We start from the raw sequence: 27,446 nt of genomic DNA on the forward strand, positions 1-27,446 counted from the left end.
TCACTGGAGTCCCTGCCCTTGTGGGACTCACAGACAGGTTAAGTCACCTGGCCGAGTTCTCTCAGCCAGCAAGTGACAGGACAAGGTGTAAACCCAGCCATGTCTGGCACCAAAAGCCACATTCTCAAGCGTCCTCAACCCCAGATATAAAGTACTGGGAGTCACAGGGTAGACTACAGTGGCCATCTGCTGAAAAAGCAGGAGCAGAACTCAGGAAGATCCCTGGCTAAGGTTGGAAGGATTTGGAGTTTTCCAGGGGGAGAAGGGGAGGATGTTAGAAGGAGCAACACAAGCCATAAAGGGACTTCCCTGGTGGTTCAGTAGCTAAGACTCCGCACTCCCAGGTTCGATCCCTGGTCAGGGAACTAGATCTCACATGCCGCAACTAAAAGATACCATGTGCTGTAACTAAAAAAAAAACAAACGATCCTGCGTGCCACAACTAAGACCTGGCTCAGCCAAGTAAATAAATAAATAATAAATAAATAAACAAAAATAAATAAATAAATAAACAAAAACACAAGCCATATAGACCTGGAGACAACAGAGGACTTGGTGTGGTTCCTGAGGTATGCTGTTACCATCTCTCTGAAGCCCTGTTGTGTAGCTTGCCCCCTTCCGTAGGGGGTGTAAATACTGTCACTGTGGCTGATTTCAAGCCACCAATGTGAAGTCTGAATATAGAGTTGAGAAGAGATGCCTACTACCACACCATCCTATAGTATTTCCCAGAGTAGAACAAGGGTCCCAAAATTTAAGGCAAAGCCAAAACAAAGTCACCAAAACCAACACACCCAGTAATCAAGATAGAAAGTATTTTAATGCAATATTTTTTTTTAAATTTAAAGACAGGATCTGACCCTTCACTTGGACCACTCTGCCTTATCCTAATCCTGGCCCTTGTTCTAATAAAACTTTATTTACAGGAATAGACAGCCCATGGTCCTAGTTTGACAACTTCATTTTTTAAACTATTGCACGAAAATAGCATTTCCTTCTTACAGGTACAATAGCTGTAAATAACCTTAAGACCATCAATAATTGTAAAATATAATAAAGTAGGAAGTGATGAGTTTTGAGTATGATTACTTTTATTTTAATGTATTTTATTGGAATTTAATTTTTAGTAAAAAGTTTAATTTTTAGTAATGATTGTGTGTAAAACCAGGTCACAAAATTCCTGAAAATGTAGCAACCGAAGCCAGTGCTAGCTGGCCTCAGTACTTCGCTGTGTTTTTCTCACCTGGAGAGAAGCCCTGTGTGATAGAGCCAGGGTGTGAGGGGAAATGGGGCCACAGAGGTCTATAGTTTATGGTCTAAGCCACCTCAGTTTAATTTGGGTTGATCAAGATTCTGTTCCGTTCTGTCTAAATCTGAATCGGCCCAGGCCTCCAGCTTCCAGAAATTTGGATCGCCCCCAGCTCCGCCCCAGCCTCTTCCGGCCCCGCCCCTTCCACTTCAGCGCCGTCGTCATGACAACCGCGTCCTCTCGCCCACCGCTCCCACAAACCCTTAGCGCTCCCATTGGCTAAAAGTTTGCAACGGGCAGGTCTCCCTCGCTCTCATTGGTCAGTTGATGGCGGTGGTGCCAGCCCGCACACTCCTATTGGCCGACTGATTGAAAAGGGCAGGGACTATGGGCAGCAGTTGTGTAGGGGCCTTCGGATCCCAGCGCCGCACCGAGACGGGAGGGAGGGGACGTCTCGGGTTATTTAGAAGGATAAAGGTGAGGGGGGTGTGAAAGGGGCGAGAAGTCAGCGGAGGTGAGAGGGGAATGGGTGTGCAATGCAGACACGATATTTGGGGATTCCCGGGTTGTTTGTCCCGCAGGGAGATGACCACACCAGCGGGCTCGGGCACTGGCTTCGGCTCTGTGTCCTGGTGGGGCCTGTCCCCGGCGGTTGACCTGCAGGCTGAGAGTGAGTCGCTCACACAGGACCACAAATCATCCGACACAGCGGCTGCTTTCACAGCCTGGCAGACACTAACGTTCTGGCGCTAACGTTCTCTGAGGCTCCAAGGGCGGGGGGCGCCCTCCAGTGGACAGCCTAGATACCTCTGCGAACTACGAGTCCCAGAATGCTTAGAGGCACAGCTCCTTTTAAAACCAAGGCCAGGGCTTTCCTCGTGGCGCAGTGGTTGAGAGTCCGCCTGCCGATTCAGGGCACACGGGTTCGTGACCCGGTCCGGGAGGATCCCACATGCCGCGGAGCGGCTGGGCCCGTGAGCCATGGCCGCTGAGCCTGCGCGTCCGGAGCCTGTGCTCCGCAACGGGAGAGGCCACAACAGTGAGAGGCCCGCGTACCGCAAAAAAAACAGAAAAACAAGGCCAGGGGTGCAAGTCCTGCTGGGAGTTGTAGTTCATCGTGCTGGGGGTGGCTGCAGGGGGCGTTCTCCAGGCCACAAACCCCAGTCCGCTGTCGTCTTGTCAGGTCCTCCTGTGGACCCAGACTCACAGGCCGATACAGAGCACGGGACCCCCGAGCTAAATGTGCTGCTGTTGGGCTCCGTGGATGGGCGACACCTGCTACGGACCCTGACCCGGGCGGCTCTCTGGCCTCGAAGGAGGTTCCGTGTAAGCTGGGATTATGGGGTCCTGGAAGGAGGAGGATGAAGATAAGAGCGCAGATTCCTGAGTCCTTGAGGGAGGAGGGAGCTGGGGACCCAGACTCCTAGGTCCTGAGGAGGGAAGGGGGCTGGTGTTGGGGACTCCTGGGCTGAAGTGAGAGGAAGAGCCTAAGGATCAAGTCTCCTGAGTAGTGATGGGGAGGAGGGTTCTGAGTGCCCACACTCCTGTGTTTAAAGGAGTGGGGCTGGTGTACAGGTCTCCTGGGTCCTGTGGAAGAAGGGGGCTGAGGTTTCCCACTCCAGGGTCTCCTAGGGGCCAGGAACACAGGTCTCACAATCATTTTTCCCTGTCCATCCTTCCAGTTTTATGTGCTGGAGAATAATATGGAAGCTGTAGCCCGACACATGCTGATTTTCAGCCTAGCCCTGGAGGATCCTGAGAAGATGGGGTTGCAAGGTCAGCAAATACCCGGCAATCTGGCCCCCAGCTCCTTCCCCCTCCCTGCAGGAATTCTGGCATTTCAAGGGTGCGGTTAAACATTTTGGACATTGTTCCCTATTTCATCACTTGCTCACTTGTTTGGTAGCCTTAGAGCCTCAGCTTTTCCCACCTTTGAAATGGGGATAAAAGATAATACTTCCTAGGATCATTTAGGGAATTCCAGGAGAAAAGCCACATAAAACTCTCAGAACTGTGCATGACACAGTGTAAGCATTCAAAACCTCTTAGCGAGGGAGAAGCCCAAAAGAGATCAAAGGGCTTCCTGAGAGGTAGTGAGTCCCCCAGATGTGGGGAGGGTTTGGCAGAGCTGAGCCTGAGTCCTGAGTCTCCCTTAGTTAGAGGTGTGCACCCCAGGGAATCTGCGTGGAGGAAGCGGCCTTGGAAGTGAGATTATAAGGAGGAGGGGGAGAAGGAGGATTTGGGTGGGAAATGATTATTTCCCAGTAACAAAAACTTCAGTTTAGTGCCTAGAGCAGAGTGTAGACTCAGGCAGGCTGTATTCAAATTCTGACCCTGTTTGCTGTGTGACCTTAGTTGTGGCAGGCTAACTCTTAGTTGCAGCATGCATGTAGGATCTAGTTCTCTGACCAGGGATCGAACCCGGGCCGCCTGCATTGGGAGCGCCGGAGTCTTATCCACTGCGCCACCAGGGAAGTCCCTTTTATAAGATTCTTAACTAAAATGAAAATATTCAACACTTTAACACACATAAATCTTCATCTCCATCTATATCTATATAAAACGTTTCCATTTTTAAGGCAAGGGAAACAAACATGAAATTCAGGATTGGGGTTACCTGCAGGGGGTGGGAAGGAATAGGCGAGGAGACCTAGGTGGGGTGTAAGTTATTCTTCGTGTTCTAGCTATTCGGGTGGGTAGGGAGTTTGCCTGGGTCCGTTGTGCTGATGACACGACTAGGAAATAAGAAGATCACTATAAAGTGGGTATGCGTCATCCGCACGGGTCTCATTTCTGGGCTCACTCCTCTGCCCCGCTCCCCGCAGAGAGGAGCGAGACCTTCCTGGAGGTGTGGGGGAACGCGCTGCTGCGCCCCTCTGTGGCCGCCTTCGTGCGCACCCAGGCCGGCCGCCTGGCTCGCCTCGTCCCGGAGCCCGATCGCCTGGCGGAGCAGCTGCCCTGGCTCAGCCTGGGCGCCCTCAAGGTGCCGCCGCCCGGCCTGCGACCGTCACCGGCGTGGATCCGGGTGGCGGTGGGAAGAATGGGGATAAGCAGTCCAAAAGGGTTTGCGTTGATGGATAGAGCTGAGGGCTCCCCGGCTCCCACAGTGGGATATGGCCCTGGGGGTGGCCTTTACTCTCGGAGCCTCAGTTTCTTCATCTGAGAAAAAAGAGAATCGTTCCCACGCCCTGGGAGGGAAGGGAGGATCAGGTAAGAGAAGCTGCGGTCCCTGCAGCCGCCTCTCCCTCGTTCTCTTTCCACGCGGGCCTGGTCGTGCAGTTCCGCGAGCGCGACGCCCTGGAGGCCGTGTTTCGTTTCTGGGCCGGAGGGGAGAAGGGGCCCGAGGCTTTCCCCATGAGCCGCCTGTGGGACTCGAGGCTGCGCCACTACCTGGGCTCCCGGTACGACGCCCGGCGCGGTGTCAGCGACTGGGACCTGCACATGAAGCTGCACGATCGCGGGGTGAGGGCTGGGAGGAGGGGCCTGGGGTCTCCAGTCCTGGGTGTGTAGGAGGAGGGGCTGGGGCTTGAGGAAGCAGCGGTTGGGGGCCCCGAATCCTGGGTCTGAAGGAAAAGGGTGCCAGAGGCCCTCAGTGCTGGGTCTTTGGGAGGAGATCCTGGGATCCATATACCAGATTCACTGAGGCCTCTTTTCTTGCATCCCCCCACTCCAGGCCCGAGTCATCCACACCAGTGAGTTCCGGCGCTGGAGGGACACAGGAGTCGCCTTTGAACTCAGAGACTCCAGCGCTTATCACGTGCCCAACCGGACCCTGGCGTCCGGTCGCCTCCTGAGCCACGTGCGAGTCCACTCCCTGCCCTGGCTGCTGCTTCTTTTCGGGGGCCCAGGAGTCGGAGTCCCCAACATCGACCTCACCCGTCTCCTCTCTCCCTGATTTCCCAGCGCGGGGAGCGTGTAGCAGCGCGCGGGTACTGGGGGGACATCGTCACGGGGCCCTTCGTGGCCTTCGGCATCGAAGCGGACGACGAGACCCTCCTGAAGACCAGCAACGGTCAGCCTATCAAGGTTTGAGTCAGGCTGGAGGTGCTGGGGCTGGAGGCGAGTTCGCGAGGCCCCGCCCCCTATGCGCCCCCTCTCTACTTCCTAGGGCCAGTATGGAAGTGTAAGCTTGCCCGCCAGATGCTAGCTCTGGGTGTGGGGGAGTGTGGGGATGGCGTACTCTAAGCCTCTCCCCTGCCATTCCGGCCCCGCGGTCCTAGCCCCGCATCCGGCCACGCCCTTTCTCCCCCAAAGACCGCGGGCGAGATCACGCAGCGCAACGTGACGGAGCTGTTCCGAGAGATGGCCGCCTGGGGGCGCCCGAGAGCCACCCAGGGAGACCCCGCGCAGGTGCAAGGCGACGCGGATGGAAGCCCGGAGCCTGGTAAGCGACGGACTCAGCCTTCTTCCTTGAGATGGGAATTGGGGCTCGGGTGATCATGTCTGGGAGAGAATGGGACCCGGACCCCCGTCCCGGGCTTCAGGCTCCTGGTGTTTCAAGTCCAAGCATGGACTGGTATGGTATCTAATGCCTGGACAAGTGCCCTCCCCTTCCCGACATCCGGTCTATTTTTCTCTCTTCTTTTTGAGCTTCTCTCCCTTTGCTAAATCCTGACACCATCCTTAGCATTCTGAATTCCAGCAGTAGAATTCTCATCCTACCTGCAGAAGTCCAAGAGGCTGAGAACATTTTAACAAGGTTAAGCTGGGTCCCAGCTTAACGCTGGAGAGCCCTCCCCCCCCAAATCTGGTCGTGCCTCCTTCCACCCATCCCCTAACTTGGCCCTCCCGGGTGAATGGATGTCTTGTGTGGCCATGGGCCAACCACTCTCTTTTCTTCTCTTGAATCTCAGTTGCCTGGTCTGTAAAATGGGTCTCTGTGTGCCAGGCCAATCCTCCCAGAATTTTCCAGGAATCTGCCTAAGAGGAAGGATGAGAAAGGGCTTGAAGACGGACAAGGCGAGTCATCTCCAAGTTTTGTCTGTTTGCCTAACCCTGCCAGTCTTCCCTTCCCCAGCAGCCCCTGTCCCGGAATCCTTCACTGTCCACTTCCTGTCCCTCGGTTCTGCCCAGACCCTCCACCACAAGAGCTGCTACAAGGGACGGTTCCAGCTTCTCTACGTGGCTTGTGGGTAAGAGGGCCTGGGAGGTTCCCAGATTTTCCTCCCCCAACCCCTCCTCCCTCAGACCCAGGAATCCAAGTCTCCAGACCCTCCTTAATCAGTGTCTAGGTCCCCAGCCCGCCTCTTCCCTCAGGACCTAAAAGTCTGAGCCTCAGCCCTCCCCTTTTTCTCTCTGCAGGATGGTCCATCTTCTCAGCCCTGAGCTCGGTGCCTGCGTGGCCCCCGGAGGACGCCTCATTGTAGAATTAGCCCAGTGAGCCAGCGGAGAGCAGGGCGGAGAACTTCCAGGCTGGGGGCGGAAAGCCAGGTCCCCTAACACGCTGCTTCCTGGTTCCAGGTTCCTAGTGGACCTGCGGCAGGAGCAGCTGCAGGGCTTCTCCACCCGGGTCGGGGAGCTAGCACAGGCGGCTGGATTCGCCCCACAGCCGGGGGCCAGGCGCTCGCAGACCTTCGCGCGCTTCTACAAGGCCGGAGACTCTGCTCCCAGCCACAAGGACCCAGCTGTGGGATCTGGGACTCCGCCCCCTGAAGTCCTGGCCCCGCCCCTTGAGGCAACCAACCCTCCCCCCGAGGACCTGACCCAGCCCCTTGAAGGCGGGATCCCACCCTCTGAACCCCTCAAACGGCCCTCAGTCTCAGGCTTCACTGTTGGAGGCTTTGGTTCCACCCACAGGGAGTCAGACCCCCAAACCAGAGAGTCTGTACCTCCGGAGACCAACTCCCCAATCCCTAACTTCTAAAGTCAGGTCCTAGAATCAGAACGCGCCTCTAGAATACTCAATTATACTCCCAGCATTCTCAGCGCCAGAGGTGTCGCTAGAATTTCAGATTCCATTCCTGGGATTCTATATTTTATTCCTAGAATTCTAGATTGTTCTCTCGAGTTCTACATTCCACTCCCAAGACTCTAAAACCAGCCTGGAGATCCGGCCCTGGGGCTCAGGCCCTCTGCGTGGTCCCCTCATCCCCAGGCATCCCATTCCTAACTAGGGGCTGGGGGTGTCTCCTCTCACAGGCTGGTCAACACTAGGGTGGTCCAAGTAAAGAGAGCCAGATCCTCTTCTCCGTGTGTCCGTGTGTCTTTCCTGCCCTCAGTCTGTCTCCAAGGGCTGGGAGAGGGGAGGGGCAGGAGTGTTCAAGAGAAGAGACTCGAGACCAGATTTCTGGGTTCCCAAGAGGGCTAGGGGTGAATTTCTCCGTGCTGCCTGCTGAGAGCCTGGGCACCCCACACCTGGATTCTCAAATAAATCAGCAAAATTTATGGATTGGCTAACAGGTTTGGGGCACTGAAACTGACCATAACATGGTAAAAAAAAGTTCTAGCCCTCAAGGAGAATTACAATTTAGTGAGGGGGCGGGGCCTAGACTCCTGGGTCTGAGGGAGGAGGACGTTGGGTTCCGAACTCTTGTGTCAGAGGGAAGAGGGGCTGGGGGCCTGGACTCCTGTGTCAGAAGGAGGAGGGTTTTGGGGGCCTGGACACCCATCGGGGTCTGAGGATGGAGAGGTTGGGGGTCTGGACTCCTAGGTGGGAGGAGGGAGGGTCTGGATTCCCAGGCCGCCAAGATGGAGGGGTGATCCAGCTGGAGCATGGCCCGCCCCAGCCCTCACGCGCCCCGTTATCTCGAATCCTGGGCAGGGAGGGGAGGGGGCAGCAATATATTTAGTCTCTGTCCTCGCCCTTTATCTCAGTGTCCTCAGTGAGGCTTGAGCAGACCGGACGAGACAGAAGCCCCAGGGGCCTTCAAGGTCACTCCGGACGCCCCCTCACTGACCCTCCAAGAGCCCCTTGTCCCCTGCTCTGCCTTCCGCAACCCCTGGCTTGAGACTCAGCATGGCGGACCGGTGAGTAATTGGTAACCGGGACTCCTGAGAACCGAGGCAGTGGCGGATAGGGGGGTGATCCCTCGGGTTCCTGTGAGGGGTGAGAGCTGCGAGGTTGGACTCCAGGCCTGAGAAGGGAGGTAGGGACAGGACTCCTGGGCATCGGAATGAGGTAAGAGTCTGGGAATCCGACCCATAGGAGCCGAGAAGCGGCAGCTGGCGGGCCGGACCCGTCGGTTAGAGGGGCCTCTGGGGTCCCTTAGGACACGGCGTGGACAGGACCCAGGCCTACCATTGATCCCCTTTTCCTGGTTTCTCTCCCTCCAGGAGCGGCGATGCGGTGAGAGTCGGCGTGGGCTGGACCCGCCTGGCCGGGGAGGGCGCTGCCGGGAGGGCTCTGGGGCGAGACGCTGCAGCCCTGGAAGACTGCATGGAGAGGGGCTGGGGAGGGGGGTCCATGTGATGACTCAGTTCCGTTCCCCAAATCCCAGGCGGAGGACCCGCCTCCCGCGCCACCCCCTGTACGACGCCGCTCCTCAGCCAACTACCGCGCCTACGCCACGGAGCCGCACGCCAAGGTGAGGGCGGGGCCAGCGCGGTGGGCGGAGCCGGGCGGGACTTCGCAGGATCTGGATTCGGATTCTTAGGTTACCCGCGGCTGGGGGAGGAGAGGCGGAGCCAGGGCCTTTACCGGACTTTGGTCGTGGGCGGAGCCCAAGCGGATGAGGCGCTTCAGGGGCGGAGTTTATCAGAGGGCTGGGCTCTGTTTGGTGAGAGCTTGCCTATGGGCGGAGTCCCGCTGCCCGTGGGAACTGAGATTGCTTAGAGATGGTGGAGGGAGGTGCGTAGCCAGAGACAGCACATTGGTGGATGGGAATGAGGGGCGTGGCTTCCCGTAGACTGAAGGCTGGAGTTGGAGGCGGGACTAAATCTGGACCTGGCTTGAGGGGGCGGGTTCTGAAGCTCCTCCCGGCGTCCTCCTTCGGATCCTCCTCGCTCATCCTTCCTTGCTCTGTCTCACCCCGGCAGAAAAAGTCTAAGATCTCCGCCTCGAGAAAACTGCAGCTGAAGGTGCGATGCGCCTGGGGAGAGCGCCTAGGTGTCTTCAGGGGGCGGGGCTTGGAAGTTGGGTGGGGCTTCGGAAGAGCAGGTGGGCGGGAGGCCCTGAAAGGGAGGGGCGGGGCCTTGGAATGATGGACATCAACCTTGGGGGGTTCAGGTCTCTGGAAGCAGGCCTGGGATTAGAGGGCGGGGCCCGGCGGGGGTGGCTATCCCGCTCTGTCCTCATCCCCATACCTGTGCTGCCATACCCGTCGTGCCCTCCCCAGACCCTGATGCTGCAGATTGCGAAACAGGAGCTGGAGCGGGAAGCAGAGGAGCGGCGAGGAGAGAAGGGGCGCGTTCTGAGCACGCGGTGCCAGCCTCTGGAGCTGGCCGGGCTGGGCTTCGCGGATCTGCAGGTACCGGCTCCAATCAGGGACTCCTGCCTAGCCCGGCATCCGAGGTTCCTACTGTCCGGTCTTGCATCCCTTAGGACTCAGGGGTACAGTTACTATGCCCCCTTTCTGCTCAGGACCTTCGGGTCCAATCTCCCAATTCTTACCCTCAGGAGTTCAGAAATGTGGCCTGCAGCTGCCTACAATCTCAAAACCCAGAGGTCGGTTCCTCCAACCCACTCCAGTCCAGATTCTCAGAACACCTGGCTCTGGAGTTCTGCTTTGTTCGCAGTCCCCCAGGGTCTGGCTTCAATCTACTCCTCCAGGACCAGATGTCCAGGTCCCCAGCTCCTCCTCCCTCAGACCCCAGGAGTCCAGAACCCCAGCCTTCCCCCCACCACGCACACTGCATTCCTCCACCAGGACTTGTGCCGACAGCTCCACGCCCGTGTGGACAAGGTGGATGAGGAGAGATACGACGTGGAGGTGAAAGTCACTAAGAACATCACAGAGGTGGGAGACACTGGGCCGTCTGGGTCGCTTCAGGATAGGAGGTGATGCCTGGGGCTCTGGTCTCAGCCTGGACCCTTGGCAGCTGCTTATGGCTGCAGACACCAGGAGACCCAGGGCAACTCTGTGAGCCTGGCAGGGAGGGGGCAGAAGGATGAGTACCATACGGTCAGGGAATGCTGTTCTAGGCAGAGGGAACAGCACATGCAAAACCCAAGAGGTGGGAAAGCGGAAAATATGTTTGTGAAAATGTGTGGCTGGAGCCTCAAGTGTTGGTAAGTGAGTTCAGGTGTGTGCCAGGGAACTGTGAGATGCATGTAGCTGGACTGGGATGTGTCAGTAGTTTTCAGAGATGAGGCTGGGGCAGATCAGGTTCCAATTTCAGGGTGGGGAGCTTGGATTTTGTCTCGAAGGTGGTAGGAGACTAAGCTAGGTAGAACCTGGATCGGGATAGGAGGGAAGTGCAGGGTGGAAGAGTGAGGCAAGGAGGAAGTGGAAGGAGGGGTCTCCACCTCTCTTTATGGCTGCTACCAGATCGCAGATCTGACCCAGAAGATCTTTGACCTTCGGGGCAAGTTTAAGCGGCCCACTCTGCGTAGAGTGCGCATCTCTGCGGATGCCATGATGCAGGCACTGCTGGGGACCAGGGCTAAGGAGTCCTTAGACCTGCGGGCCCACCTCAAGCAGGTGAAGAAGGAGGACACGGAGAAGGTGAGTGTGGCTACAGGTCCAGGAAAGGGGGTGCTTAGGGGAGAAGGTGTGTGTGTGTGAGCAATTCTAGGGACTAGCCTGAGGGCAGGTGGCAGTTGGAGTTGTGGGGAGAAGTATCTGGTAAGGGTCTTCCACAGGAAGTACAGGAGGGGCACAGGAAATGCAAGAGGAAGACAGAATGTAGAAGCAGAAGACAGGAAGTGCATTAGGGAGAATGGAAATGGCAAGGAGTCAGGAAGTGCATGATGTCTGCAGGATGTTTGTGAGAGAAAAGGAGTGCAGGAGGGAGACAGGAAGTCCAAGAGGGAGACAAGAAGTGCAGCAGGGAGACAGGAAGTGGGGCAAATTGGAAGGGATCTTCTGAGGGGACAAGAAGTGTTCCAGAACCAGACTGTGTGATGGGCATCCAGAATAGAGTGGCCCAGCAGGCGGGAGGGCAAGTGGAGGATATCTGAGAGCCTGTAGACCAGGAAGACACCCTAACCTCTGACCCATTCCTCCAGGAAAACCGGGAGGTAGGAGACTGGCGCAAGAACATCGATGCGCTCAGTGGAATGGAAGGCCGCAAGAAAAAGTTTGAGGGCTGAGCCGGCCTGTGCACAGCCCTGGCCCTGGCCCTGAGGATGGCCCCGAGGAATAAAGCTTCTCTCTGAGCTGGGAGTGGCTGTGTGTCTATTACCAGGGGCGCTTAGGTGTGAGAGAGGCGGGAGAACTGAGGGCCAGGCTCCCCCAAAGCCACAGCGCACATCAGGAGCAGAGCTGGGTCTCCACGTGGAGCTGCACAGAGGTGCCGAGACCAGGGCCCAAAGGCAGACACACAGAGACACGGACAGACTGTCAGCGACCCCGGAAGAGACAGCCAGGCAGAGACCCAAAGGGAGAGGAAAAACAGGTGGAGATTCATGGGAAGAAGTGCACAGAAAGGGGAAACAGACAGATATACACAGAGAGACAGAGAAGACCTCGCCCTGGAAGAGACAGAAATAAGGACCCACAGAGCGAGAACTGCAGATACAAAGAGACACCCCCCCACACACCACACACACACACAAGAACTAGAAAGATAAAAACAGAGCTAAAGACACAGAAACCGAGTCACAGAGAAGCACAGGGACACCTGGAGACACAGACCAATAGCCAGACATCAAGAGAGGGAGATACGCAGAGACACCCGCGGAAATGCAGAGAGAAAAACTGGCGGCACAGAGACAGGCAGAGTGAAGAACTCAGAGACAGAGATGCAGAGAGAGCCCCAAAGCCAACCCCTGAGAAATGCATAGAATGAGAAATGCGGAGAGAGACAGACACTGGCACGGAGGGGTGAGGAAGCCCCTAGAGTTCAAGGTTGTGGATTGGCTGGGAAGGGGGAGGGGCTACCAAAAAAGATCAGTGTCTGATGGAGGTGGGGAGTGTGAGGTCCTGTGGGCCTGACACACCCCCTCCCCCTCCCCTCCTCCTCCCCCTCACACACCTGTTTCCCCGCTTTAGCGCCTGTTGTCACCAGGGTGGAATCCTGGTGGCAGACAAAGGGATGGGGGTGGGGAGGGGGGGACAGAGAGATGGACAGAGACAGAGGTGGGGAGACAGAGAAGCTGAGACAGACACACACAGAGAAACACAGACGAAGAGTCACAGAGACAAAGGAGAGACAGAGACAGGGAAACGGGGTATGGGAAGTGGAGGCCCAGAGAGACACAGAGAAAGGGACCCCTTCATGGAGCGAGAAGGGGTCCCTTGTACCCTTTTCATCAATAAGCATCCTCCAAGGGGCTTCGGAGCATAGTGTGCCGTGTGATCTGGGAGATGTGGAGCCCGAGGGTGGCCTGACCCAGCCCGGGGTTCCTGGACAATGCTTTTGGGATGGAGGAGAGGCCTTGGAACAGCCAGGAGGTGCCTCTATCCCGAAAGTGGAGCCAGAGTGGGGGCAGGGCAGCCTCTGAGTGTGAGGAAAGGAATTCTCTACCCCTCCCTCTCCCCCTGGGGCGGGGCTGAGCCTCCCACTATAAACTGGGGGTGCTTCAGCCTGCCCAGCAAGACTGCCCCACCGCTCACACCTCTGCAGACGCAGCCTCAGGTAAGGGTCCCAGAGGAACTGGGGATGGAAGGGAACGTATTAGGACTTGGGGGTTACAGAAGCTGGGAGTGCAGGGTTTGGGTGTCCCAGAATATAACACCTTAGGACCTCAGAGGTCTGAGTCTGAGGGAATCTCAGAAACTGGGAGTCCCTGGGCTTGGATGACAGACAGTCTGGGTGTCAGAACTGGGGGGCAGTGTCTCAGAATCTGACGATTTAGGAATTGAGGTCGCAGAATCTCATGTCTCATGATGGGAGGTATTAGAATTTGTAATGTCATATTTGGGGGTTTCATGAATCAGTCCCCTGAGTTTATGCATCCAGATTTTGGGGTCTCACAGTCCTGAGGTTTCAGAATTTAGGGAATGTCAAGACCTAGGGGGTCAAGATTTTAGGGCACGCATAATCGGGAGTCTCGACAGTTGGAGTCTCAGAATCTGGAGATATGAGGAGTTACTGTTTTTCAGAATTCATAAGTTGGGGTCTCTCAACCTGGGTGCCTTGGGGATCTCAGAGATTGGGGAGTGTTAGTATTTAGGGGTCAGGATGAGGTCTGGGGACAGAAGCTGCTCTTATGTGTCCTGTCTCCTCCATGGCAGTGGGTGAAGGTGAAAGGAGGCGACAGGTGGGCAGATAACCAGCCAAAGGGGAGGGGACCTGGGGTGGGAGAGGGCAGCGGGTATGATTAATTCTCCTAGAACCCCCCCTCCACGAATACTTCTCAAGAGATGTCCTCGGTGTCACCCTCTACGACATCCCCCCAAAATAGACCCTGGGGGTGGGGCAGCTATTGTCTTCGGACCACTGTCCCTTCCCAAATACCTCCTCCTAATGCCTACTCAGATCAGGTTCCTACGGACTTGTCATAAGACAAAAGGGGACAGCTGTGGTCAGGGGGCGGGGGCTGCAGCCTTGGGGCTCTGCCCGGACCGTATCTCCCAATGCGCTGTCTTCACCCTCGGTTTAGGAGTCTTTAGGAGTTGGAGGTCCCCAGCCTCTCCTCCCTCAGACCCAGGGGTCCAGACCCCCAGCCCCTCCCCCCTCAGACCCAGGGGTCCAGGCCCCCAGCCCCTCCTCCCTCAGGCCCAGGATCCAGGCCCCCAGCCCCTCCTCTCCCTCAGACCCAGGACTCCAGGCCCCCGGCCCCTCCTCCCTCAGACCCAGGACTCCAGACGCCCCGCCCCTCCTCCCTCAGACCCAGGATCCAGACCTCCAGCCCCTCCTCCCTCAGACCCAGGACTCCAGGCCCCCGGCCCCTCCACCCTCAGACCCAGGACTCCAGGCCCCCGGCCCCTCCTCCCTCAGACCCAGGGGTCCAGACGCCCCGCCCCTCCTCCCTCAGACCCAGGATCCAGGCCCCCAGCCCCTCCTCCCTCAGACCCAGGATCCAGGCCCCCAGCCCCTCCTCCCTGGGACCCAGGGGTCCCGGCCCCCGGCCCCTCCTCCCTCAGACCCAGGATCCAGGCCCCCAGCCCCTCCTCCCTCAGACCCAGGATCCAGGCCCCCAGCCCCTCCTCCTCTGGACCCCACCCCACTCCGCCTGTTCTCTGCTTTTCATAGGTCGCAGCAGGACACCAGGATGTCGGACGCCGAAGAGCAGGAATATGAGGAGTGAGTGATGCTGGCAGGCGGGCTGGGGCCCTGGAGCGGTGGAGACACCTCCCACCTCCAAGGCGCCTAACTCTCCCCTCCCTCTTTCCTTCCCTCCCGGGTCCTCAGGGAGCAGCCTGAAGGTGAGTGGAGAGTGGGATGGCCTTGGGGGGGAGGGGACGTGGGGACACCTTGGCGCATCTTAGCCCACCCTGCCCTACGCCCACCCTCCTGGTCCGCACAGCCCGTGGTAAAGCTCAGTGGGCCCACTTGCAGCTGAGGCCCAGAGGGGTCCCCCCGTCTAGATGAGACTCGAACCTGAACGCGGGTCTCTGCGCACTCACGCACTCTTCCCCCCATCTGAAGCCTCTGCCGTCCCCCCCCCCGGGCTCTTCACGCCTCCTCTTGTCTCCCCCACCCCTTCCAGAAGAGGAGGCTGCTGAGGAGGAGGAGGAAGGTGAGGCCCTGGACTCCGCAGGTCTGGAGCTGGACGCGGCACCGGGGGGCTGGTGCGGTGGGGACGCTAGTCCACGGGGTGCAGGCTGGGCGGGGGCGGGGATCTCGATGGTCTCGGCCTCAGCTCCTTTAACAGCCTCTCCCCTCTCTCCCTTCTCTCCCCTTCCCGCATCCGGGCATGGCTGCTCCCCTCCCCCGGCTCCCCAAATCCTAGCTTCTCCTCCCGCCCCCTCCCCAGCCCCCGAGGAGCCGGAGCCGTTGGCTGAGCGAGGTAACCGCGGCTGCTTCGCTTCCTGAGGCCGATTTCGGGGGTCCTCAGGGCCCTGACCTCCAAGATGACTCCCTCCCCGCTCCCGTAACCCGTCCCCGTAACCCGTCCCAGGCCCGGTCCTTTAAGCCCCGGAGAGCTCTCGCGCTCTCCAGTGGCCAAGAAGGGAAACAGCCTCGCAATGGCTTTAACCCGTTCCCTTCCTTCTTAAAGGGACCAACACCCAAGCCTTCTTCCCCAGTCTGGAGGAATACTTATAGAAGGGTTGGATGTTTGCGGAGAGGCACCCCTCCTCCCTCATCTTCGCCTGTCTGTTACTTGTCTCCTTCATATACATTCAAAGGTTGGGGCGTGGGTTGTAGAAGGGACTAGCAGTGGGAGTCTGTATTCCTCTGTCCCCAAGGGGGAGGTGGCTGGGGACACAACTCCCGGGTCACCGAGTGAAGAGGGGGCTTGGGGCCTCCCTGCACTGCTAGATCTTGATGGAGGGCAGGAGCTCTGGGTATGTAGAACGAGGGTCTGAGGGTTTGTTTGTTTTTTCTCCTTATGGTCTGGCGGTTTGGACACCTGGGTTCCCAGAGAAATGGGAGGGGGATCCCCACACCAGTTCTGAATGTATATCTGATGCATGTGACCCTCTCCCTCCTTTATGGCCACCCCGATTTCCCTTATCCTCTTCCCCCCCCATACCCTTCCCCCAGAGCTGCAGGAGAAGGGAACTGGGCTTGTGGGGACCACGGCTTGGAGGCAGGTCCCTCCTTTGGATGTGTCATGCCCACCCCACGAACTCTTGCTAATTATCTTTTTGTATCCCTCCACCAGAAGAGGAGCGCCCCAAACCAAGGTGAGATCCTGGGGGGTGGGGCTCCCAATCATGTCCTCTTAAATATATCACCCACCTCCAGAGATAGGCTGCAAGAAAGGCAGAGAAGGGGAGTGGGGAAATGGAAACATAGAAAAGGACAGTGACTCCTCCTTTCCACAAACATTTCTGGTGAACTTCCCACTGTGTTTGGCAAGAGTCAGACTCTTGCTGTCCTGTTGGTGTAACAGACCCAGATACAGCAATGGTAGTGCAGAAGAGGGCCCTATCTGTGCCCTAGGATATCAAGGAAGGCTTCCCAGGGGAGGTGATGCTGAGTCCTGAGGGCGGAAGAGTTTGCTAGCTGAAGGAAGTAGAAGGGAGATTGTAGATGACGAAGCGGAGTGGTGTGTGCAAGGTCCAGTAGCTGGATCTTGGCCAGTGTTTCAGGGAACAGTTGCAGACACAGGTCATTCTGATGAGAAAGATCCAAACTAGGCAGACCAGGGAAGACTGTGAGAGCTCACCCTGGAGGGTGTGACACTGGGGACAAAGCTTGGAGATGCAAGGAGGCAGCAATCGAGCATGAGATGCAGAAATTCTCTGGGACACCGGGGAGCCATGGAAAGGTTCTGAGCAGAGGGGGCCAAGGATCAGATCTGGCTGAGAGCACAGGGGCACATGAAAGCACAGGTGTGCTTCAGCGTCAGGGAAAGCTTGTTGGAGGAGGGAAGGTCTCAGGGGTGGAGTATATCAGGGGAAGGGCATTGTAGGGCAGAGCAAACAGAGGCAAGGGGGCACAAAGGCACATGACATGGCCAGGGAACTGTAGGATGTGGTGAGTTTTCAAGGGGAAAAGGCCTAAGCTGGAGCAGAGGGCATAGGGTAGAAAGGGGCCACAGACTGAGAGACCCACAGGTTGATGAGCTCAGTTGGGGCAGGGTGTGTGCAAAGGCAGGAAATGTTCAGGAAGCATCTGTTTACTGGAGTCTGGGGTTTGGGAGAGAGTCTGGGCTGGAGACAGAGTTGGTGAATCCTCGGTAATTGATGATAATCGAAGTCACAGGAGTGAATGACATTAATCACAAGAGTGTCCCACGAATGAATCAAAGGGCAAAGCTCTCTTAATTTGGTTAATAGAAATTGTTGCTTTTTATTAAGCCAGGAAAGATGAAGCATAATTTGTTTAAAATTCTCTTTGATCATTGAGTGACCAAAAAAGGAAATAAAGAGTCAAATATATGAGGGATTTTTTCATTCCTTAAGTTAAACTTTAAAGCTGTATTTAAGAAATCAAATCTTACAAAATCCTGAAAGGTTTTGGTAACGATGATGATAATTTCAAGGAAATTAATAAAATAGCTATTGATTTTAAAGTGTATTTTATTCAATAGTTTTGGTATCTTGCCATGGAGGATACTAGCCCAGCCTAGCAGAAAAGTGCAATATGTAGAGCGTATTTTGACATTTTAAAAGTTATATTCCATAACCATTTTGAAATGCTGGGCAAACATAAAAAAAAATCCCATACAAAGTTATTTGCATTTAATTCAATTAATCAGGCAATTTGAAAGCTAATTGATTAAAACACTGTAATATGATTGAAATTCTGTAACACTTTAATGTTATTTTTACTCTACTGTGAAAAGTTTTTTATACGATATACACACCCTAGTTTATTTTTGCGTCTTAGTGTGGACTTATAAATTTACTACAGGTATCTTGAGCCAGGAACACAATCAGGTTTCAGGCCAGTTTGATACTGGCTCTTCTTAATTTTCATATGAGTGTAGGACTTCAAACCGAATGTTATGTCAGTGGGACTGTGCTGTCTGTGGAAGTTAATAAATGACATGATCATTTTCTTCAGACTGGAGGGAGAGTGATAAATAAGATTTGGAGTCATAGGATACTGATGTACAATTTAAGGATTAAAGTTTCTTATAAATCAATTGTGAACAATGAATTATTAAAAAATGTTGACTTCCTAGTATAAAACTGCAAGAATAAAAATAAATTCTCCAGCTTAAAAAAGAAAGTAAGAAAGAAAGAAAGAAACCAAAGGAAGAGAAAATTCCAAGAAGTGGGAGTGCCCAGGGCAGTCCCCCAAAGCAGCACCACCCAATACAAATACAATGCAAGCCACATATGTAATAACTTAAGAAACAATTTTTTTTTTTACTAGCAGCCTTTTAAGAAGTAAACCCAAACAGGTCAAATCAATCCCAATAGCGTATTTTACTCAACCCGTTATAGCCAAAATCTCAGAATTTCAACATGAATCCATATAAAACGTTATTAGTAAAATATTTTACATTCAGCAGGGAGGTCAGACTACTCAGTGTTTCTTCTCTTCTGTCCACTCAGCCGGCCCGTGGTACCTCCGCTGATCCCCCCAAAGATCCCAGAGGGGGAACGTGTGGACTTCGATGTAAGTAACAGACATCTCATCCCAGGAGGAGCTGCTAGCCTATAGGGTGCAAATTAGGAAGAGGTGCCCCTCCCTAGCCACTGTTTTTTGTTTGTTTGTTTCCTACCCGCTTCTTTTGGAATTGTGTCTTGGCAGCCCCTTAGTTTAGTGTCAGAATACGATGCTTTGCTGCCATCTGCTGGAAACACAGTGCATGGCAGACGTCTGTCCCAGCTGTCAACCCCACCAATTCTTTTTTTTTTTTAATTTATTTTTGCCTGCGTTGGGTCTCCGTTGCTCCCCGCGGGCTTTCTCTCGTTGCAGAGCGAGCGGGGGCTACTCTTCGTTGCGGTGCGCAGGCTTCTCATTGCGGTGGCTTCTCTTGTTGCGGCGCACGGGCTCTAGGCGCACGGGCTTCAGTAGTTGTGGCTCGCGGGCTCCAGAGTGCAGGCTCAGTAGTTGTGGCGCACGGGCTTAGTTGCTCTGTGGCATGTGGTATCTTCCCAGACTAGGGCTCAAACATGTGTGCCCTGCATTGGCAGATGGATTCTTAACCATTGCGCCACCAGGGAAGCCCAACCGCACCAATTCTTGCTGCAAAGGGCTCCCCCTCCTGATGCTTCTCAGAAGTGCTGAGAGGTTGGCACCCTCTTGGGGCACCACCTGGGGAATGACCGTGCTCCCACCCTCTGTCCCCTAGGACATCCACCGGAAGCGCATGGAAAAAGATCTGCTGGAGCTGCAGACGCTCATTGACGTGCATTTTGAACAGCGGAAGAAAGAGGAAGAGGAGCTCGTGGCGCTAAAAGAGCGTATTGTGAGTCAAGGGAGGTGGGGTTCCCCAAATTCTTCTCCCTCCTTCCATCCTTTGGGCCTTGGGAGATACGTTCCCGTCCACTACAGACCCAAGGCTGAAACTTTTGGGAAAGTACCCAAGTTGGTGCCCATCACCACTCTTGACCTACCCTGGGAAGTGATAAAGGGGGTGCGTGGTGGTCCCTGCACCCCCTCATCCTTCTCTCTCCCCCAGGAGCGGCGCCGGGCGGAGAGAGCTGAGCAACAGCGCTTCAGAACCGAGAAGGAGCGTGAGCGTCAGGCTAAGCTGGTGGTGGGTGTTTCCCCTCCTCCCAGAGCCCAAATGTTACTTTCTCAGCTGGACACTGCAATTTTCCACTCATGACATTCTCTGTGATCCCATAAAAGTCCTCATGCTGTATTATTCAAGGGTCTTTCTGTTGGAAGGGACAGAAACTCCAACCCAAACTGAACTTAGCAGAAAGAGAACTTTATTGGCTCATATAACTAAAAGGTCTAGGGCATGGCTTGCTTCAGGCATGGCTGGATCAAGGGACTCAAATAATATCACAAAGACCCAGCTTTTATCTTCCCATCTTGGCCAATATTTCTGTGGACAGTGTGTCCAGGAGGGTGAGCAACTCATCCTGGTTTGCCTGGTACTTTCCTGGTCTGAGCCCTGAAAATCCTGCATCCCATCAGTCCCAGGCAAACCAGATGGTTCCCAGGCAGGGGTGGCAAACGGCCACCAGCAGCTCTGGCTTAAACTCCTCTTTTCTCTGTCTCCTGCACAAATCCTGGGATGTTTTCAAATTGTTCACCTGTCCACCTTGGAGTGAATCACTGGCTAGTTGGGAGAGAGTGGCTAGAATGCTCCCATTGGTTTAACCCTTGAAAACATGACCTGATTTGGCATCAGGAGTGGCTCACTCAAACCACTTTTTTTTGTTTTTGTTTTTGTTTTGCCACGCTGCGCGACACGTGGGATCTTAGTTCCCCTACCAGGGATCGAACCCATGCCCCCTCACAGAGTCTTAACCACTGGACCAACAGCAAAGTCCCTCAAACCACTTTATTTATTTATCTATCTATCTATTTATTTATTTATTTTTGGCCGTGTTGGGTCTTCGTTGCTGCTGGCGCCGGTTTTCTCTAGTTGCGGCGAGCGGGGGCTACTCTTCGTTGCGGTGCGCGGGCTTCTCATTGCGGTGGCTTCTCTTGTTTCAGAGCATGGGCTCTAGACATGTGGGCTTCACTAGTTGTGGCATGCAGGCTCAGTAAGTGTGGCTCACGGGCTCCAGAGCACAGGCTCAGTAGTTGTGGTGCACGGGCTTAGTTGCTCCATGACATGTGGGATCTTCCCGGACCAGGGCTCGAACCCGTGTCCCCTGCATTGGCAGGTGGATTCTTAACCACTGTGCCACCAGGGAAGCCCCCTGAAACCACTTTTAAAGAACAGGAAATGGGTGGTGTGGTACGCAAAGGACTGGTCTCCCAAAGATGTCCACATCCTAGTTCCCAGAGACTATGAATATGGGAACCTGCCTGGCAAAAGGGACTTTGTAGGTATGGTTAAGTTAAAGATCTTGAGATCAGGAGGTTCTCCTGGATTTCCTGGGTGAGCCCAGTGTTATCACAAGGGTCCGTAAACAAGGGAGGACCTTTGAAGATGGGGGAAGTGGCCCTGAGCCAAGGGATGCAGGCGGCCCCTAGAAGCCGGAAGAGCAAAGGGAGTGAATCTCCCCTAATGCCTCCAGAAGGACCCAACCCTGTCCATACCTTGACTTAGCTCATGAGACCCAATTCAGACTTTTGACCTGCAGAACTATAAGCTGATAAACTTTCATTGTTTTAAGCCACTCTGTTTGCAAATTACAGCAGCGAGAGGAAATTAATTCAGGTGGGGAATCCTGGGCAAGTGAAATACCATCATGCCCATCTCACCTGCCTCTCCAGTGGGGATGGGGCTTTGGTCTGGACAAGCCACTAATTCTGGAACATGCAGTGCAGACTTTCTGGATGTGGTAATGCCTTAGTGAAGGCATTCTAGAACCTCTTCCTCAGGCTCAAGGCCAAGAGCCTCTTTACTGCCCCAAGCCCCCCGACTCCCATCACAGGTTACCTTCCATGACCCTCTGAGGACAGTCATTCTCCTCTCATGAGACTAAGGAAGAGTAAGTCCCAGAGAGGGTACGTGCCTGCACTGAGGTCACACAGCAAAGATCACCATTGGCCATTTCAGGCTGGAGCATGCAGAAAAAAGCAAGCACGTCCCTCCACTAGTTTAATATTTTCCTTGGGGGTGGTATATAAAGTCTCAAAGAGGAGGAAGGACTTGCAGGTGGTCACACAGCCGGGCCTGGAAAGGTGAGGAAGGGACCGTCAGCATCCTTGCCTGTTCTGATATTGACCTTGTTTTATGCTTGGGTCTGATTGATCCCTTCTTCACTCAGTGCAGAAGAGGGCCCCCTCCCACGTGCCCATCTCAGACCCCCTCCCCTCTCAGTCCAGGGTGCTGGAGGGAGGCCCAGGAATTAACCCCTTTCTTCCCACAGGAGGAGAAGATGCGGAAGGAAGAGGAAGAGGCCAAGAAGCGAGCTGAGGATGACGCCAAAAAGAAGAAGGTTCTGTCCAACATGGGGGCCCATTTTGGGGGTTACCTGGTCAAGGTGAGTTCAGCCTGCTAGGGCCTGAACAGGAAACGGGTAGTGTGGTACGCAAAGGACTGGTCTCCCAAAGATGTGGGAGGAGGGGCTGGGGCCCGGACCCTTGGGTCGGACGGGGGAAGCACTGAGGCCTGGACCCCTGGGTCTCTGGGGAGAGGGGCTGGGGTTCTGGGCTGAGGGAGGAGGGGGCTGGGGCCCGGACCCCTGAGTCTGAAGTGGGAGGAAATAGGGGCAGGACTCCTGGGTCTGCGGGGGGAGGGGCTGGGGGCCCGGACCCCTGGGTCTGAATGGGGAGGGGCTGGGTGTCTGGGCTGAGGGAGGAGGGGGTTGGGGGCCTGGACCCGTGGGTCTGAGGGGGGATGGTCTGGGCGGTCTGGGCTGAGGTGCTGGGGGCCTGGATCCTTGGCTCTGAGGGGGGTGGGGCTGGGGCCGGGACCCCGGGGTGTGAGGGGGGAGGGGCTGGGAGTGTGGGCAAAGGGAGGTGGGGATGTGGGCCCCGACCCCTGAGTGTGACGGGGAGGGGTTGGGGGCCCGGACCCCTGGTTCTGAGGGAGGTGGGTCTGGGGGTTCTGGGCTGAGGGAGGATGGGCTGGGAACCCGGACCCCTGGGTCTGAGGGAGGAGGGGCTGGTGGGCCGGACCCCTGGGTCTGAGCGGGGAGGCGTTGGAGGCCCGGACCCCTGGGTCTGAGGGAGGAGGGGCTGGGGGCTGGACTCCTGGGTCTGAGGGAGGAGGGGCTGGGGGCCTGGATCCCTGGGTCTGAGCGAGGAGGGACTGGGGGCCCGGACCCCTGGGTCTGAGCGAGGAGGGCTTGGGGCCTGGACCCCTGGGTCCTGATGTGCGGAGCCATCCGGTGGACCCATCCCCTAGTTCACGATGTCCTTTTCAACCGTCAGGCAGAACAGAAGCGGGGTAAGCGCCAGACAGGGCGTGAGATGAAACTGCGCATCTTGTCGGAGCGTAAAAAGCCTCTGAACATCGACCACATGGGAGAAGAACAGCTCCGGTAGGTGGGAGGGGCCTGGGTATGAGACAGGCAGATAAGGGGACGCCTGACCCAGATCCGAGTGGGCGGAAGCCCTGGTGCTGTGTGCCTTTGGGCAAGTGTCTCTCCCTCTCTGCGCCCCTGTAGACTCCCCTGTGGAATGTTTCACCGATATAGGCCCCACGTTTTGTGGGTGCCGAGACCTGTAGAGTCTGGGTGATAATACGGAAGCCAGACAACAGATCTGACCAAAATTTAGGAGATGATGGTGTTTTGATGGCCCCTGGGAACTCCGAATGGGCCCCATCTTTTACGTGAATTAAAGCCAGATGCACTGGCAACAGTTTTACAGCCACATCTCTTCTGGGTGGGGCTCTATCTTGCCCTTCACAGCTCACTGTCTGCACAGCCTGCATCCCGTGGTAAAGCCACCTGAGGGGAGGCCGGGGAGGGTCTTCCCTTCAGGGCCCTCGCCTGCGTCTTGACATTATCTGGCCCAGGCACAGAGTTTAAAGTCAGAAACATCCACCACCTCATAGGCAGCACAGTGATGGGGTTTGGAGCTCAACATCTGAAACCACTTGCCAGGGGCTCAGTGCCGGCTTCACCACTTACAGCTGGGTGATCTGAGGCATGTGGTTTACCTTCTGTGAGCCTTGCCTACCTCACTGGTAAAATGAGGCGATGATGACAAAATCTACATCAGGTCAGTATGGCAGCAGCAGCCCCCTGTGGAGGGCTTACAACCCCATGAGGTAGACACCCTCAAGCAACTGGAACATTAAAAAACAAAAAAAGAAAGAGCAACCCTAGGCACAGAGAGGTTAAGTAAGCTTTCCAGGGTTGCACACCTTGCAAGTGGGAGAGTGGGGATTTGAACCCAGGCAGTCTGGTGCGGTAGTCTGTGCTCTTCATCACTCTTTTACAAAGTGGTGTGATGGTAAGTGTTTAACAAGTGGATCTCCAGGGCCTAAAAGTCCACATCTTAGCATTTGTTCATTTCCACGGTGTAAATACTCCCACCATGCTGATGTCAAACTACCAGCGTGAGAACTGTGCACTCGGAGTCGGAGTCGGGAAAGGATGCGCGGATTTGGCTCCAGCCCAGCACTGGCGATGTGCCGTCCTTCCCCAGTCACATTATCACAGGGCCTAGCACTAAATAACATGTTGTGAAAGTTCCTTCTTCCTCCTCTTTCCTTCCCTCACCACACATCCACTCATAATGTGGATCTACTAATATTTTTTGAGGATCTCAAGTTATTTCAGTTTTATTTATTAGATAGAGGTCATATGATGGTCTCTAAAATTTTAAAGTAAAACACACCATGGAAGAGACAGCCTTTGAAGACCATTAGCTGGCAAAAGACAACAAAGACTGCTAGTAAGAATAAAAAGAATGATAACAACTAGCTTTGTCGAGTGTTTAGCACGTGCCAGGTACTTTATACCTATTCTCTCATTCTATAACAGTTCAAGGCAGTAGGTTTTTAACAGTTCGGAATAAGTCTGGCCTCTAATAACTGAGATCTGACTATAGCAGCCTAAAATATAGAGGTTTGTTTTCTCACATAGAAGAAATCGGTAGTCCATAGCTGGTATTTGAACCAAGGCTTTCTGACTCCAGGGCCTAGGCCCTTAACCATGCTCATTCTCCCTTAGAGAAACATGAGCTCTCTGTTTTGGATATGGAGAAGTGGGCAGAGATTTTAAAACCCCTTGCTGCAATTCACTTTGAATATCGTGGCCTCAAATATTAACAAAATGGCACCAATAATGTCGAACTCAGAGACTCGCTGTGTGGCTTTGAACAATTCCCTCAACCTCTTTGGGCTCATGGCCTGGCCTGGCTCCCTTCCATGATAGCCCTTCTGCCCTGCCAGGGAGAAGGCCCAGGAACTGTCGGACTGGATCCACCAGTTGGAGTCCGAGAAGTTTGACCTGATGGAGAAGCTGAAGCAGCAGAAATATGAGGTGAGACCCATCTCTGCTGGAGGCCAGGCTGGGCTGGGGATGGCTGGGTGGGGGGCTGGGCTGGGGCTGGGTAGGGGGTGAGCAGCCTGTCCCTTCGGCTGTGCCAGAATCTCCCCCCTGTCTCTGCAGATCAATGTTCTGTACAATCGCATCAGCCACGCCCAGAAGTTGTAAGTGTGAACCCGGCCCTGAGCCCCACACCCTCCATCTGACTCTTGGGACCTCTCTTTCCTTTCCTCTGGCTGTCCCTTACTCTGAGTTTCAGTTCTCCACCCCTTCTTGGGGGCTCTGTCTTTATCCCTCTTTCTCTGGGACGGTCTCAAAATGTGTCCTTTCCTCTCCACCCTCCAGCTCTCTTCTGGGGTCTCAATCCCTGTTTCTAGGTCCCTCTAAATCACTGTTTCTCAGGGCGGGGGTGACCTTGCCCCCGACCCCGGGGATATTGGGGGATGTTTCGAACCTGTTTGGGGAGGGGGATGCTACTGGCACCTGGTGGGTGGAGCCCAGGGCTGCTGTTCCACGTCCTACAACGCACAGGACAGCCCTCACCACAGAATGATCCGGCCCCCGAATGTTGCTGGTGCTGAGGTTGAGAAGCCCGGCTTTTCCTCTGTTTCTTGTTCTGTCTCCCCTGTGTCTCCTTCCCTCCCTCCCTCCCCTCTGCCTTCTGTTCATCTTCTCTCTCCATCTCATTTTCCATCTTTCTGTCTCTTTCACCCCAGCCTCCCCGACCCTCTCTCAGTCACTCACCCTTTCCTTCCCCCATCCCTGTACCCATAAATATTTATCAGTGCCCATATGAACATCCTGAGCTCACCCACTGACATCAACTCCTGCCCGCCTGTGGGCCTGTGACCACTAATCACGCCACTCCAGGCAGTGAACCCAATGAGAAGGCACTTGCCGGCCTCTTCCTCTGGCGGGGAGGGCGGGGATTTGGGGGGATGGACTCTCTGAATTGAGGACAGGGACCCATCTCAGAGGTGGGTCAGGGAGGCCTTCCTTTCTGACACCCCTCCTTTCCTACAGCCGGAAGGGGGCCGGGAAGGGCCGCGTTGGAGGCCGCTGGAAGTGAGGATCTGGGCACTGCCCCCCCACCCCCTCCAGGCACCCGGGAGCCCTTGGAGTGTGTGTCCCATCTGTGGCTTGAAATAAATGCTCCCCCTGCAGCACCTGCTGTTCTTTGATTGTTATTATTAGAATCTTCAACAATCATGACGGTGATGTGTAAGGTTGAACCCTCACACACAGCCGGCAGGAATGTAAAATGGGGCTGCCGCTTTGGAAAACATTCCAGCAGTCCCTCAAAAAGTTAAACGTAGAGTTACCATAGGACCCAGCAATTCTGCCCCAATAGAACTGAAAATCTCTGTCCTCACAAAAACTTGTACAGGAATCCTGGCAGCATTACTCACGATAGCCAAGAGGTGGAAAGAACCCAAACGTCCGTCCACTGGTGAATGGATACAAGGGAATATCCTTCAGCCATAAAAACGAATGAGGCTCTGACACAGGCTACAATGTAGATGAGTCTTCAAATCATAACGAAAGAAGCCAGACACAAAAGGCCACGCATTGTGTGATGCCACTGATAGGAAATTTCTAGAAGGCAAATCCATAGAGGCAGGGAGTAGAGTCGTGGTCTCCAGGGCCTCAGGGGAAGGAAGGAATGAGGGGTTATGGCTAAAAGGAATGGTGTTTCTTTTTGGGGGTGATGGGAGTGTTCTGGAATTAGACAGTAGTGATGGTTACACAACCTTGTGAATAGACTAAAAAAACAAACAAACCCACTGATCACACTGCTATATATAAGATAGATAACCAACAAGGACGTACTGTAGAGCACAGAGAACTATACTCAATATTTTGTAATAGGGTGGTTCAGTGGTTAGGATTTCACTGCCGAGGGCCTGGGTTCGATCCCTGGTTGGGGAACTAAGATCCCACAAGCTGCAGGGCGTAGCCTAAAAAAAATTTGTAATAACCTATAGGAGAAAAGAATCTTAATAATAATAAATAAATATATATATATAATAACTGAGTCACTTTGCTGTACACCTGAAACTAACACAACACTGTAAATTAACTGTACTTCAATTTTTAAAAATCCTTAAATAAAGGCACTGTGGCTCTTGAAAACAAAGCAAAACAAAAACAGAAAGCCAAAAGTGGATAAACCTTAAAAAAAAAAAAAAAAAGAAAAACCGCCATCGGAAAAAACAAAACAAACAAACAAACAAAAAAAACCTGCCATCGGGAACCGAGATGCCACCCGCCTTTCTGTTCTGCGTCGTCTGTGAGGTCACAAATGGGTCGCAATATGATTTCTGGCTCCGGGACTGCTATCCCCTTTGTGTCCATCCCGACGGTCTCCAGGCCTCACGGGATTTGTAGTTTATTATTATTATTATTATTATTATTTTTTGCACAAGCCCAGGGACTTCAGAGTGGGCAGGGCTGCTCTGACATCCCTTGGGAAAAAAGAATCTTACTTCTGTTTGGATTTCAGCGCCGTTATGCTGAAACGTTTGCGCTTTTTATGGGTCTTTGTTCCGGTCTAAAAGTGCCTGCCTCTT

General features: G+C 54.6%; 3 protein-coding genes across 10 annotated transcripts; all 3 read left to right on the forward strand.

Annotated features, from left to right (window-relative positions):
• Positions 1–1,697: 1,697 nt before the first annotated feature.
• On the forward strand, positions 1,698–7,131 carry DNAAF3 (dynein axonemal assembly factor 3). The gene is given in 13 exon segments (XM_089902126.1): positions 1,698–1,919; positions 2,433–2,575; positions 2,932–3,025; positions 4,075–4,232; positions 4,529–4,711; positions 4,923–5,048; positions 5,153–5,275; positions 5,504–5,633; positions 6,267–6,381; positions 6,551–6,625; positions 6,710–7,003; positions 7,005–7,066; positions 7,069–7,131. Coding segments are annotated over 13 exon segments (1,692 nt in total). The 5' UTR covers positions 1,698–1,774; the 3' UTR covers positions 7,113–7,131.
• Positions 7,132–8,148: 1,017 nt separating this feature from the next.
• On the forward strand, positions 8,149–12,682 carry TNNI3 (troponin I3, cardiac type). Of its 5 annotated transcripts, XM_022586050.3 has the most exons (8): positions 8,149–8,215; positions 8,522–8,534; positions 8,686–8,772; positions 9,224–9,265; positions 9,523–9,654; positions 10,054–10,143; positions 10,675–10,851; positions 11,355–12,682. In XM_022586050.3, the coding sequence occupies exons 1-8, from the start codon at positions 8,205–8,207 to the stop codon at positions 11,436–11,438; spliced, it is 636 nt and encodes a 211-aa protein (XP_022441758.1). In that variant the 5' UTR covers positions 8,149–8,204; the 3' UTR covers positions 11,439–12,682. The 5 variants fall into 5 exon arrangements, with proteins under 5 accessions (XP_022441758.1, XP_089758226.1, XP_089758225.1 ...); XM_089902100.1 differs by having other exon boundaries at positions 9,523–10,143; XM_022586048.3 differs by lacking the exons at positions 8,149–8,215; positions 8,522–8,534; positions 8,686–8,772 and having other exon boundaries at positions 8,810–9,265.
• Positions 12,683–14,616: 1,934 nt separating this feature from the next.
• Positions 14,617–27,279, forward strand: TNNT1 (troponin T1, slow skeletal type). 4 transcript variants are annotated; one of them, XM_089902114.1, is made up of 12 exons: positions 14,617–14,658; positions 14,943–14,972; positions 15,186–15,242; positions 16,062–16,083; positions 18,409–18,472; positions 19,152–19,268; positions 19,482–19,559; positions 21,802–21,915; positions 22,808–22,917; positions 24,780–24,870; positions 25,000–25,040; positions 25,900–27,279. In XM_089902114.1, exons 6-12 carry the CDS (start codon positions 19,170–19,172, stop codon positions 25,943–25,945), a joined length of 579 nt encoding a protein of 192 aa, XP_089758240.1. In that variant the 5' UTR covers positions 14,617–14,658; positions 14,943–14,972; positions 15,186–15,242; positions 16,062–16,083; positions 18,409–18,472; positions 19,152–19,169; the 3' UTR covers positions 25,946–27,279. The 4 variants fall into 4 exon arrangements, with proteins under 4 accessions (XP_089758240.1, XP_089758241.1, XP_022441722.3 ...); XM_089902115.1 differs by lacking the exon at positions 15,186–15,242 and having other exon boundaries at positions 14,635–14,658; XM_022586014.3 differs by lacking the exons at positions 14,617–14,658; positions 14,943–14,972 and having other exon boundaries at positions 15,011–15,242.
• Positions 27,280–27,446: the final 167 nt, after the last annotated feature.

This window comes from Delphinapterus leucas, chromosome 20, assembly GCF_059928025.1.
Source record: "Delphinapterus leucas isolate spDelLeu-1000000601 "Yukka" chromosome 20, BTC_Dleu_Yukka2, whole genome shotgun sequence".
Classification (NCBI taxonomy): Eukaryota; Metazoa; Chordata; class Mammalia; order Artiodactyla; family Monodontidae; genus Delphinapterus; species Delphinapterus leucas.

Excerpts from the sequence above, each read along its gene's own strand:
- TNNT1 (XM_022586014.3), top strand. The coding sequence starts at position 15,080 with ATGGTCTCGGCCTCAGCTCCTTTAACAGCCTCTCCCCTCTCTCCCTTC. Across the intron at positions 16,084-18,408 it reads GAGGAGCGCCCCAAACCAAG|CCGGCCCGTGGTACCTCCGC; the intron begins GTGAGATCCTGG and ends CTGTCCACTCAG. Across the intron at positions 21,916-22,807 it reads TTGGGGGTTACCTGGTCAAG|GCAGAACAGAAGCGGGGTAA; the intron begins GTGAGTTCAGCC and ends TTCAACCGTCAG.
- TNNI3 (XM_089902099.1), top strand. The coding sequence starts at position 9,065 with ATGGGAATGAGGGGCGTGGCTTCCCGTAGACTGAAGGCTGGAGTTGGA. Across the intron at positions 9,266-9,522 it reads CGAGAAAACTGCAGCTGAAG|ACCCTGATGCTGCAGATTGC; the intron begins GTGCGATGCGCC and ends TGCCCTCCCCAG. Across the intron at positions 10,144-10,674 it reads TCACTAAGAACATCACAGAG|ATCGCAGATCTGACCCAGAA; the intron begins GTGGGAGACACT and ends GGCTGCTACCAG.